This window comes from Amblyraja radiata, chromosome 13, assembly GCF_010909765.2.
Source record: "Amblyraja radiata isolate CabotCenter1 chromosome 13, sAmbRad1.1.pri, whole genome shotgun sequence".
NCBI lineage: Eukaryota > Metazoa > Chordata > Chondrichthyes > Rajiformes > Rajidae > Amblyraja > Amblyraja radiata.
The window spans coordinates 3,489,156-3,502,748 of NC_045968.1; the positions used below are offsets into that span (position 1 = coordinate 3,489,156).

Below are 13,593 nucleotides of genomic sequence, written 5' to 3' on the forward strand. Positions count from 1 at the left end.
GGGGGGGGGGGTGACAGGCAAGGGGGGCATGGAGCATTAGCACGAGAGATATCATTCAAAAACGTTGTTGAAACAAAACAGGTTTAAGGAAAGCCTTTAGTTTCCTTTGTTCCTTTACACATAGTGAATGCTTTTCATGACTCACATATGCGGGATTACACCTTGAGGCTATTTTTTGATCGTGCTTGGCTGAAAGGTGACTCGTGACTCTGGTTATGCTAATAAACCATTCTCGTGGTCAGCATCTGTGAGTGGGGAATACATCCAGCAAAACCTGCAGGCTACAGTTTGCACACTGCCTGCCAGGGTAGAGCGCTGGGGAATTCATCGGCTTGAGCGTGCTCCAAAAGTCGTCTTGCCGAGCAGCAATTTTATTTTTAAAAGATGGGGAAATGGCAGGTGGTTCTGTCTGCTTTCTGATAGATTAAAACCCATTTGGACAATTGAACGGACTGCCCCGAATACATTTGAAGCACCTGGGTGCATTTTGCACCATATCGACACTAATTCCTGGTGATGTGAGATTGTCTCTTCCAAGCTTGGTTCGGGAGGTCTGAGACTATGAGTTGACTGTCAAATCTGCTGTAGAAGACACATTACACCAAGTGACATGAATGTAGTTTAGTTTAGAGATACGGCACGGAAACAGGCCCTTCGGCCCACCGAGCCCACACCGACCAGCGATTCCCGTACATTAACACTACCCTCCACACACTAGGGACAATTGTACATTTACACCAAGCCAATCAACCTACAAACCTGTACGTCTTTGGAGTGTGGGAGGAAACGGAAGATTTCGGAGAAAACCCACGCTGGTCATGGGGTGAACGTACAAACTCCGTACAGACAGCACCCATTAGTCAGGATCGAACCCGGTTCTCTGGCACTGTACGAAAGTAGCAAAACCTCTGCGCCACCATGCCGGCTGGTTTTAACACAAGACGTATAATACAAAATATGTACAATGCAGTGTTCCTGAGGTAACAGTTGAATTTAAAATCCTACCTGGTTAAGATGAAAATCATGTTGAAAAAACAGTAGGGATTTGCAGAATTAAAACCAGATAGCATCTGGACCAAATTTTTACGAAAATATCAGTATTTAAGCTACATTTTGATTTAAACTGCTATTGTTTTTTTTTTCCAACCAGTGATAAAGAACTCTCTCAGTATCTCCTACAGCTGGTGCAAGTACTGAAATATGAGCCATACTTCGACTGTGCACTTTCCAAATTTCTCTTGGAGCGGGCACAAGCCAACAGGAGGATAGGCCACTTCTTGTTTTGGCACCTCAGGCAAGTGTCATCGAATAATAAAATTCCAAACTGCAGTTGACAAATGGGCACGTGATGGTCACATTTACGCAGAGCTTGGGTGAAGAACAATGTCCCGGTTTTATCTGCGTGCTGAGAACCAAGTGATTTGTTGGGGGCAACTGAGCTGCAGAATCCTTTTGTGCCTGTTTGGCTTTTCGAGCATGACTGCTGGAGTGAAGGCACAGATGATGCAACTTGTGATTGCTGGATGTTGAGTTGTACCATGGAGTCATAGAGAGTCATAGAGTGATGCAGTGTGAAACAGGCCCTTCGACCAAACTTTCCCACACCAGCCAACATGTCCCAGCTACACTAGTCCCACCTGCCTGCGCTTGGTCCATATCCCCCCAAACCTGTCCTATCCATGTACCTGTCTAACTGTTTCTTAAACGTTGGGATAATCCCAGCCTCAACTACCTCCTCTGGCAATTGTTCCATACACCCACCACCCTTTGTGTGGAAAAGGTTACCCCTCAGATTCCTATTAAACATTTTCCCCTCACCTTGAACCTATGTCCTCTGGTAGAAACATAGAAAATAGGTGCAGGAGGAGGCCATTTGGCCCTTCGAGCCAGCACCGCCAATCATGGCTGATCGTCCCCTATCAATAGCCCGTGCCTGCCTTCTCCCCACATCCCTTGACTCCACTAGCCCCTAGAGCTCTATCTAACTCTCTCTTAAATCCATCCAGTGACTTGGCCTCCACTGCCCTCGGTGGCAGGGAATTCCGTAAATTCACAACTCTCTAGGTGGTCCTTGATTCCCCTCCTCCGGGCAAGAGGCTCTGTGCATCATCCCAATCTATTCCTCTCATGATTTTGTACACCTCTATAAGATCACCCCTCATCCTCCTGCGATCCAAGGAATAAAGACCCAGCCTACTCAACCTCTCTCTACAGTTCAGATCCTCTAGTCCAAATCATAATCCTAACAAAGAATTCCGAACCTTCTTACTATGATCTAGTGCCCTTGCACATGTCCAGTATTTGTTTACAGAGATGTATATCAGATTCTGCAGATAAACACACTCCAGTAGGACAGCCCAGTCGAAGATGGCTGCTGGCTGATCAACCATCCATGGATTTCCAGCAGATTGAACAGCTACACCAATGATCAGATGGTCAGATCACCACTCAGTGGTGTACAGGAGGATGGCGAATGATGTATCAAGCTTTAGTTTGTTTGAGTTTAGTTTATTCTCACGTGCACCGAGGTACAGTGAAAAGCATTTGTTGCGTGCCATCCAGTCAGCAGAAAGATATATTCAAGAGAGAGTTAGATTTAGCTCTTAGGGCTATTGGAATCAAGGGATATGGAGAAAAAGCAGGAAGGCGATACTGATTTTGGATGATCAGCCATGATCATATTGAATGGCGCTGCTGGCTCAAAGGGCCGAATGGCCTACTCCTGCATCTATTTTCTATCTTTTATACATGATTACACTCGAGCCATATTCAGTGTAAGGGAATAACGTTTAGTACAAGGTAGAGGCAGCAAATTCAGATCAAGGATAGTCCAAGGCTCAGCAATGAGGTAGATAGTAGTTCAGTAGTTTGTGGTCGATCCACAAACAGATAAACTAGCCTGGGATGATCTTGATTGATTGCTTTGCAAGTGTTTAGGTGAACTGTGCTTGACTGTACTAATGTTGTTGATCCTGTTCTAAATGTGCAGCTTCTTGTTCCTCCAGGTCTGAAATGCATCTGCCTACCATTTCACTGCAGTTTGGGTTGATCCTTGAATCGTACTGTCGAGGAAGTATCACGCATATCAAAGAACTTTCCAAACAGGTATTTAAACTCTTAGCCTTGAAATTCAGTCTGTTTTGAATTAATATTATGACGTTGATTGGGTATAGGTGCAGCGGGTCTGAATGTCCTGGCTTGAATCAATAATTATAATTTAACCTCAAATTTAGTTTGCAATCGAGCTAAAAAGGTTGATTCACCTCAAGAGGAAAGGTGCCCCCTCGGCCTGCTCCCCTTTCCTTGCCCCATAGGTTCTGTGTCTATTAGCCACATGTTTTCCCCACAAAACAAACAATGGATGGAATTGCTCATCACTTCTGTTCTATACAATGCAAAAGCCTTTCGACCATTTATAAAATGTGCTTTATCTGAGGCAGTGCCTTGCTGCCCATCTCCCAATCAAATCCTGCTCATTCATCACTCCTGCCATATGGAATTATCTGCCTCAGAGGGCGGTGGAAGCCAGCTCTCTGGATACTTTCAAGAGGGAGATAGATAGGGCTCTTAAAGATAACAGAGTCGGGGGATATGGGGATAAGGCAGGAACGGGGGTACCAGGGCTGCCAACATTGGGTGAGAGTTGAGAGTGAGAAATTGCGAGGGAGCTTTTGCATTTTTCAGCTTGAAATTGTGGAATCTGGTGCATAATGTAGCGAGTCTTTTAACTTACACTTGAATGCAACATTTATGCTTCAAATTGGATTAGGTATGAATAGGGCTAGGCTAAATTACATTCCTAACATTCCACAGTAGAGCCAGGCTCTGATCAACAGGTGCAGCACATGAATGACCTTAGTATATTCATGTATTGAAATCAGATAATAATTCATGTTGTTATGCATAAATATAGAGAAACAAAAACATAGAAACAAGGCAAGAGGAGTCAGACTTCCATCACTGTTCTGCACAAATAAATCAATCAACCTTACCCTTTGACTATAGAAACACGACGGAAATAATGCCACATATTCAACCGTATATGGTTCAATGAAATTAAAATATATATATGTAAAACATATATATGTATCAGGCCCTTCGGCCTAACAAGTCCACACCGACCAACAACCTACCATACACCAGTTCTATCCTACACACCAGAGACAATTTACAGAAGCCAATTAACCTGCACTTCTTTCGGATGTGGGAGAAACCGGAAGAAAACCATGTGGTCATAAGGAGAATGTACAAATACCGTACGGGAATGTGAATGCGGGTGAGGCAGCATCTATAGAGCGGTAGACAAAAATGCTGGAGAAATGCTTTGATTCTGAAGAAGGGTCAAACTCAGACATAGATGCTGCCTCACCCACTGAGTTTCTCCAGCATTTTTGTCTACATTGCCATTTTAAATAGTGTACGATGGGCTAAAGCCAATGAAATTGCTCGTTTTTTACGGGGAACCTGCCGACAGAAAACTATGCTCATTGATGAGTGTGGAGGAGTGTGACTTTATTTATTCATATATATATTTTGAATGTTTTTTTGAGCGTGAGAACTTCTGTCATCAGCGTGAGAGCGTGAGAATTTCCTCATGCGTGATTCTCACGCTCAATGCGTGAGAGTTGGCAGCCCTGGGGGTACTGATTGTAGATGATCAGCCATGATCACATTGAATGGCAGTGCTGGCTTGAAGGGCCGAATGTCTCCTGCACCAATTGTCTATTAGCTTTGCTAACCTCCGTGGAACACTTAGCCTAATGTCTTTATTCCACCATTCTTTATTCCAAAATTGGAAACTGTGTCTTTTATCAGAGCACATGCTCCAACCTTCCCTTCCTACTGTCCTACCGTCCTTGAAAACCTTTCTAAAGTCTATCTGTGAACATGCTCTTGATGAAGATGACTAACCTGTATTTTGAAATCAGATTAACTTCCTATAGATAATTTGTTATTCTTTAATTAAAAGGTTTACTTGTAAAGACCACATTTTTATTACTGTTGTCTTATTGTTGGTAATTAATTCTTTGTAAGAAAACTTATCTCACTCTGTAGTAAAGACATATGAAGATTCAATGTTAAAAGCGTGTAAACTCAAAAATACTAATATTATATTGAATCCCTTTGCAACCAACAAATACTGTCTCAGCGCCTGGAATATTAAATTCTACTTTTCCTTTTGCAATTGAACAACTTTATGGGGTAAATGTACATAGTTCAGAAAGATGATATCTCGCCTGCTACCTAGTATTAAAATACTTGTTTAGAACTTAATTGAAGGAATCTTCTGCTGCAATAAAAGGATGTTCTTTCAAACTCCTTTCTTCCGTTTTGCAGAGCTGTGACATAAAATTGTGGCACAGTGGAGCAGCGGTAGACTTGCTGCCTTACTGCACCAAAGACATAGGTTTATTCCTGAGTACGTGTGCTTGGCTGTATAGAGTTTGTACATTCTCCCTGTGACCACGTGGGTTTTCTCTGGGTGCTCCAGTTTCCTCCCACACTACAAAGACATCTAGGTTGTTGTAAGTTCATTGACTTCTGCAAATTCTCCCCAATTTGTCGGATAGTGTTCATGTACAGGTGGACGCTGGATGGCGCAAAAGTCTCTAAAGTAAAAGCAAAGAGAAATGCCCCTGTCCCACTTAGGATAGAAGAAGCAGAAACCACTTTCGACCATTAGGGAGACTGACAGAAACCTCCGGGAACCGCACGGAAACCTTGGGTGGGGCGCAAAGCTTCCAGAGGTTTCCGTTCAGGTTTCCTTATGCCCCTGTCCCACTTAGGAAACCTTAACGAAAACCTCGCGAGACTTTGCGCCCCACCCAAGGTTTCCATGCGGTTCCCGGAGGTTGCAGGTGGTTGCCGGAGGTTGCAGGTGGTTGCCGGAGGTTGCAGGTAGTGGAAGCAGGTAGTGAGACGGACAAAACCCTCCGGGAACCTCCAGGAACCGCACGGAAATCTTGGGTGGGGCACAAAGTCTCCAGAGGTTTCCGTCCAGGTTTCCGTTCAGGTTTCCTAAGTGGGACAGGGGCATAAATGGGACGGGGGTATAACTGGAACATTTTGGTTTTGGGAGCAAATATCGGAGATTGGCTGCCTACTTTTGTTCAGAGTTGTGGCAAAAATGCAGAATTGATGTTCTACATCTGCTCACAACAGTTACAAAGCTTGAGTTAATCAAGCAGTTCTTTATTTCTTCTTTGCAAACTGTTTCTTTTCATTTTCACTGGCTGAAGCATTTTTCTTTTGAATGGGCATCGAGTGTGCCACAGACCCAGATATTCTATGGTTGTTTGATGTCAGGATGCACCAGCATGGCCACGTGGAACTTTCCTCTTCAGCTTTTAATTTGTGTAGCTATTTAAAAATCGTTGCCCTTTAGATGATGTTGATGAGCTTCCTTCTTAAAACACTTCAGTTCTTGTGGAGAAGGTTTAATGTTAGCTCAGAAGTTCCAGGATTTTGACCCGGTGACGAGGAAAAACAGCATTGTTTCTCCCTGTTCAGAATAATAAATCACTCCGGGAGGATCTTTCACACATGTATTGTAAAGAGAGATGACACTCCATGCTTTAGGACATGCATTTAAGGTAATCCATTTAGAACGAAGACGAGAAAAACACTTTTTCTCACGGAGAGTTGTGAGTCTGTGGAATTCTCTGCCTCAGAGGGCGGTGGAGGCCAGTTCTCTGGATACTTTCAAGAGAGAGCTAGATAGGGCTCTTAAAGATAGCGGAGTCCAGGGATATGGGGAGAAGGCAGGAACGGGGTACTGATTGCCGATGATCTGTGGAATTCCCTGCTGATTTGTGGAATTCCCTGCCACAGAGGGCAGTGGAGGCCAAATCACTGGGTGGATTTAAGAGACAGTTAGATAGAGCTCTAGGGGCTAGTGGAGTCAAGGGATATGGGGAGAAGGCAGGCACGGGTTATTGATAGGGGGCGATCAGCCATGATCACAATGAATGGCGGTGCTGGCTCGAAGGGTCGAATGGCCTCCTCCTGCACCTATTGTCTATTGAAGCAAGCAACAAAGGAATCAATCTCTGCTTATCCTTACACACTATGGCTCTGGAGGTAGTTTTTCTCCAAGACTCGCGGAACCAAATTGCTGCTTATCGTAAAGCTGCACATCAGCTGGCCAAAGTTTTCCAATAATGTAGTTTTGCAATAAGTTCCTGCTGCAGGATTCTTGAAAATGGCATTATTTTTCTGTGAGGTCTGGAGGTGGGAACAGTTGAAGTGTGGTAAATCATCTTTCCACTCCTATCAAGTGAAAAGTATATTGGTTGCAAAGATATATTTCAGTTGTGTTTTTTAATCATTTATTCTCTCCTTGAGGACATTTGTTTTGTATTTAATTGCACAATATAATTATTAATAACATAAAACCCAGGGGAAGCCCCATTTTTTTGAATGGAGATGCAAGGAATTGCAGAAGCTTTATTCTTGCTTCGAACACAAAGTGCTGGAGTAACTTAATGGGTCAGGCAGCATCTTTGGTGCACATGGATAGTTGGCGTTTTGGGTCGGGACTCTTATTCCAAAGAAATGTTGCCTGTCCATGTCCTCCAGCCAATGTGCCTGAACCACTGAGTTATTCCAGAACTTTGTCCTTCGTTTCACACTGTTGCAGCTGTTAATATCTGAAGAAATGTATCCAAGATTTTTTTTTCCCATTTAAAGTTTCTTTCGATGACAGAGATGATGAAAAGCCATCACCCCCAAACATTAATTCCATTTCTCTCTCTACATATGCTGCCTGACTCACTTTGTTTTTGTTGTCAGAATGCCAGCATCTGCAATCGTTTGCTTTTCGATACATATATATAATTACACAAGAGGTTATTCTTGCATTAATTTTCCCCCCATATAATGTGGCAGTTTCAGTGAGCACATTACTAGAGGCATCTAAAAAAGTTAACCAATGTCATTCAGAAACTGCAGATTAAAGATAACAACAACTGCAATTAAGAGTATGGTATCAAATAGCTCTCTTTTAATTAGCCTTGCTTTCCAAGACAGTTTCAATATCATACTCTTAATTGCAATTGTTGTTAACATGTTAACTTTAACCTGCAGCTTCTGAACTTTGAGGTAGAAACACAGGTGGAGTAACTCAGCGGGTCAGGCAGCTTCTCTGGAGAAAATAAATAGATGACATTTCAGGTGTTAGGGGAAAGGGGAACGAGAGAGGCTTCTGAACTTTGGATGGGGCAGAGAAGCTACTATGTTCAGCCTTATTACTCTTGACCAACTACCCATCATCATATTTTCATGCTTTATTCTTTCTCCTCCAAATACCCACCTTCTGGTACCTTGATCCAATTCCTATCCCCAGTCTGTAGAAGGGCCCCAACCCAAAACATAAATTGTCCAATCCTTCCAAAGATGCTGCCTGACCCACTAGATTCCACCACCACTGGGCTTTGAGTGCAAAATATTTCCTCCTGGGTCATATCTTCACCTCAAACCCTTTTAAAATGTTTTCAAGGAATGCATCATTTGGTATCCTTGCTTCTCTCAATTCGTATACATTGCTCTCTAGCTCATGGCCATCTCTCTACTGAAATACTTTGGCCATCCATGCCGGCTTTGCATAGCTTGAGACAGGTTGCCATGGTAATTGTACTGACCATGGTGATTTTTTCCTCCCAACTCCCCGAGTCACTTTGTAATGCTTAGTATAGTAACATGCTCTGAAGTTATCTGTTCACTAGCATCAGTTTATACAAATTTGATAATGTAAATCACACAGCAATTAAGAACAATTGATTTGAGATTAGTTAATGAAGTTTAAGTTTAGGCCACAAATGATCTTTAAATATGCGATATAGAATTAAAATAGCTTGGTTCACAATATTATTCCAGGAAATACTAAGCCATACGTCCTACTTAGAATCTCAAATGTCTGACTTCTTATGAGTCGGGCCAGGCTGCTGTTCAGAATGGCAGACTAGATTGAGGCAATCAATATGATTATTGTAGAATTGTCCCATTCCATCATTTCAACTCCACTAGCTGTAGTTTCTCTTTCAGAATTCCCACTGAATCCATCTATAAGCTACCCTCTACATTGGCATGGGAAGGAACTGCAGTTGCTTGTTGATACTGAAGATAGACACAAAAAGCTGGAGTAACTCAGCGGGTCAGGCAGCGTTTTTGGAGAAAGGGATTGGAGACATTCCGGGTCGGAATCCTTCTACAGACCTGGATCTTTTGTGTCAGCCCTCTACATTGGCAAGGCAATGTCTGCACCTTATTACCAGTCACACGAAGCCCCAGATAATCACCTTTTTTGATTTTAGAAATCAAATCGTGGATGAATCAGAGTTTCCAATAACTGAGCACTGGGGAATGTCATTGTTGTTCTCAGCCTTGCCAAACGCACTCTCTTTCCCTTCATTGCAGAGTCGAAGACACCTCACTTTATCTACCAACTTGATAACATTTCCAAAATAGACTTTTTTCTGTGAAACTATTAAAAATGTGCTGGCTTTGCCCGTTAACCCCTCATTTTTCTCCCTATGTAAACCAGTCAAAACAAAACATGCCTGCAGGGTCCCATTTGCTAATTGCTCCCCTATCTCACAGTTCATAGTATCTCCCTTTATACTACTTTAGAGATACAGCGTGAAAACAGGCCCTTCGGCCCACCGAGTCTGCGCTGACCAGCGATTATCCTTCTTCTTCTGTCGTATATCTTTTAGACCTGCAGCTCCGTTGAGGCGAGCCAGGCCAACGTGTCATCGTCCAGGTCAATCAGACCTCGTTCACCATTCGGTGGCCGGTGTTTGGGGCAACTGGTGACGATGTGCTTCACTGTCTGTGTGTTGGGTCCCCACACTCACAGGAGGCGCTCACTGTCCACGAGGCCCCACCTCTTCATCGCTACTCCATAGCGTCCGACGCCTGTCCTCAAGCGGTTGAAGGTTGTCCACTGCTTTCGGGGCAGGTCCTGGCCAGGGACGTCCATGGGGTCATTGATGTACTGGTGTAGCCTAGATGGTTCCCCTGACTTCCACTGGTCTCTCCATCTCGTCTTGACCCAGGCGGCCTTGGAGCATCAGCCGGTGTTGTGCAGAGCAGCTCGTGGGCTTGCGTGACAAAGGAGCGCCGTGACTTGAGGCGCACATGTCGTGGTGTCTATGTGACGATCTGATGGAGGAGGTGGGATTCACTGGTCTGTGCCTTTCGAGAGAGGGCTTCTCGTCTGATGTTGGCTGGGGCGATGCCAGCGAGGACGGCCAGTTGGTTTACTGGGGTGGCTCGTAGGCATCCGGAGACAGTCCGCAGGGCCCTGTTGAGGGCAGCATCCAGCTTCTTGGCGTGAGGGCTCCGGCACCAGACCGGGGCGCAATATTCGGCGGCTGAGAACACTAGGGCCACTGTGGACATGCGCAGTGTCTTCATCGCGGCTCCCCATGTGGTGCTGGCTAGGCGGCGTATCAGTGCGGCACGGGCGCTTGTCTTTGCCTTGGCACCTTCCAGGTGTTGTTTGAATGACAACGTTCTGTCGAGCTTCACACCGAGGTACGTGGGGACGGGCTGGAACCGTAACCGGGCGTTATCCATACGCTAGCATTATCCTACACACTAGGGATAATTAACATTTTATACTGAAGCCAATTAACCTGCAAAACTGTGCATCTTTCGAGTGTCGGAGGAAAATGAAGCGCCCTGAAAAATCCCACGCGGTGACAGGAGGAACATGCAAACTCCTTACAGACAGCCCTCGTGGACAGGATCGAACTTGGGTCTCTGGTGCTGTAAGGCATCAGCTCTACCGCTCCACGAATGTGCTGCCCTACATTTCAACTGACTACATTTTTTAATTCTTCCCACGTTATAGTACAGGAAGACCCAGGTTACAACGGGGTTCTTTCCCCGAGAACTATTCACGTCAGAAATGAACAAAAATCAGCGAGTGGGAGAGGATCAAACAAGTGGGGCAGGGAAGAATGGCCACCAGTCAACCACACGAGTGAGCGACTTAGTCTACTCAACTCAACCAAGCACCCTGTTTGCTATGGCATGGGTAGGGGAGAGAAGAGGCACAGGAGTACCCCATTCCAAAAAGATGCCTGTAATCTTGCAGCAGTCAACAAATCCATCTCTGCCCATCGCACTGGTGTCCCAAACGCTCATTCGTAGTTATGGGGTGACCATAAGTTGGCAATTGGTAACCCAATGAGAACCTGAATGGATTAGATTCTACACTTGCTCAACTCTGTGCAAAATTCACATCCCCCTTCAATATTCACTTCTTTGACTTTGGGAATTGACACCAATCAACTGCACAAAACAGGCTGGTAAGATGTACAGATAAGTGGCTTGAGTGACCCTGACAGAGAGAAGCATGGGGTGATGTATGCTGGCAGAGGAGATGGGGAAAGGCAATATAGACTTCATGCTGCAGTTCCAAAGTGGGTGCAGGGCCAGAGGGATCTACATGGTCATATGCAGAGATTTTTGGAGTCCAGGACAAATGGAGAAAAAAATTACCAAAGCGAGATGTCGCACCAAAGTTGTGTTTCAATGGCAAATTATTAACGTTTTATGTTTTCTAAGAAAATGTTACTATTTGCAGCAAACAGAAATTAAATAAGTTTTACTAAACCTTCACAAAGCTCCAGTCAGGACACCAATAAACATTTGCATTATGTTCTTTACACCACTCTTTAAAAACAATCTGCAGAAAACATTTACACAAATGGTGTCGGAAAGAGCTGCAGATGCTGGTTTAAATCGAAGGTAGACACAAAATGCTGGAGTAACTCAGAGACCCGAAATGTCACCTATTCCTTCTCACCAGAGATGCTGCCTGTCCCGCTGAGTTACTCCAGCATTTTGTATCTACACAAATGGTTCCAGGGATGCGAAATATTAACGATAAAACCAGGTTAGAAACGCTGGCAACTGTTGTCCTTGGGATGAAAGAGGCTTACGGGAGATTTGTTAGAGATGTACAAGATGTTGACGGATTTAGATAAGGCTGACCAGGACAACATGTACCCATTAGTTGAAGGCACAAGGACTAGGGAGAAAGATTTAAGATGTGTGAAAGAGATATGTTTGAGGGGAAAACAAGGAATATTTGTTTGTGCAGTAAGTTGTAACACTACGAGGTATATATATATTTACACTAATACAATAAAAATAAACTGGAGGTGCTGGTTAATACCAAAGAAAGACAAAAATGTTGGAATAACTCAGCAGGTCAGGCATTATCACTGGAGAAAATGGACAGGTGACGTTTCAGGTCAGCATATCAGTTCCAGAGTCTGTACTTATGTATGACCTGATTGTAATCCCGTGTAGTATAATTTAACTGGATAGCCCTCAAGTAAAGTTTTTCTCCGTATCTCTGTACACATAGAGTCATCCAGCATGGAAACAGACCCTTCGATCCAACTTGCCCACACAGGCTAACATGTCCCATCCGCACTAGTCCTACCCATCTACCTCTCTAAATGCATCTTAAATGTTGCAATGGCACCTTCCTCAACTACTTCCTCTAGCAGATCGTTCCATACACCCACGTCCCTCCGTGTGGAAAAGGTTACCCTTCTGCTTCCTATTAAAACCCCCTTCAACTTAAACCTATGTCCTCTGATTCTCAATTTCCTTACTCTTGGCAAGAGATTCTGTGTATCCACCCGATCTATTCCTCTCATGATTTTATACACCTCTATAAGATCACCCCTCATCCCCCTGCACTCCAAGTCATAGAGTCCTAGCTTGCTCAACCTCTCTGTATAGCTCAGGCCCTCGAGTCCTGGCAACATCCTGGTAAATCTTCTCTGCACCCTTTCCATCTTGACAACATCTTTCCTATAACATGGTGCCCATAACTGAACGCAGTACTCGACATGTGGCCTTACCAATGTGGTCTTATACAACTGCAACATGACCTCCCAACCTCTATACTAAATACTATTTGACTGATTAGGGCCAATGTGTCAAAAGCCTTATTGACCACCCTATCTAAATAATAACCCAACGCCGATAATGGAATGTGTTGCCATTGACTGTGGTGAGTGAAAATGATCAATGATTTTGAAAGGAAGTTGGATGGATACGAAACAGGCAAACAAACGTGTAGCTTGTTGTTGATAGAACAGACACTGTGACTGACTGAATCAGTACAACAAAACAACATGGACTTGATGGCATCCTTCTGCACCATTATGATTCTGTGATTAATGAAAATGTCAACATGTATATATAAAAGTTGTTTGCACCTTCCAAGCGATTTTCAAATGACAAGCCGTGCATGGAAACAATTTCATGAAGTGTTTGGCTTGTTTGAGAGAAAGCCGACTTGGAGCAGAGGTGGGCTACTGCATAACATTGCGTAAATTGCTCGCCATTGAGGAATTTGCCCAGTTGTTGGTGGTTTGGATTGAGTTTTCGCCTGTCTGCAGATTGACCAATGAAGTCTGAATAAGAGTTGTGCTATTTCACCACGTAAGACATCAGAACACAATCCAGTTTTTGTTTAATGATGATCAGTATCAGACCGGCTGTTACTTATTTCCGAAGACACAGAGGACAATTGTAGCACCTGGAATCATCTGTTCTGTGCAG

At 44.0% G+C, this 13,593-nt stretch overlaps 1 protein-coding gene across 1 annotated transcript in view; it reads left to right on the forward strand.

Moving 5' to 3' along the window:
• Positions 1 to 13,593, forward strand: part of pik3cb (phosphatidylinositol-4,5-bisphosphate 3-kinase catalytic subunit beta) — a 196,938-nt gene that overhangs the window by 145,519 nt on the left and 37,826 nt on the right. Inside the window, exons 14-15 of the mRNA XM_033031101.1 lie at positions 1,151 to 1,294; positions 3,006 to 3,105. Of these exons, the coding sequence (XP_032886992.1) occupies positions 1,151 to 1,294; positions 3,006 to 3,105 (244 nt within the window). The remainder of the gene's footprint in view (positions 1 to 1,150; positions 1,295 to 3,005; positions 3,106 to 13,593) is intronic.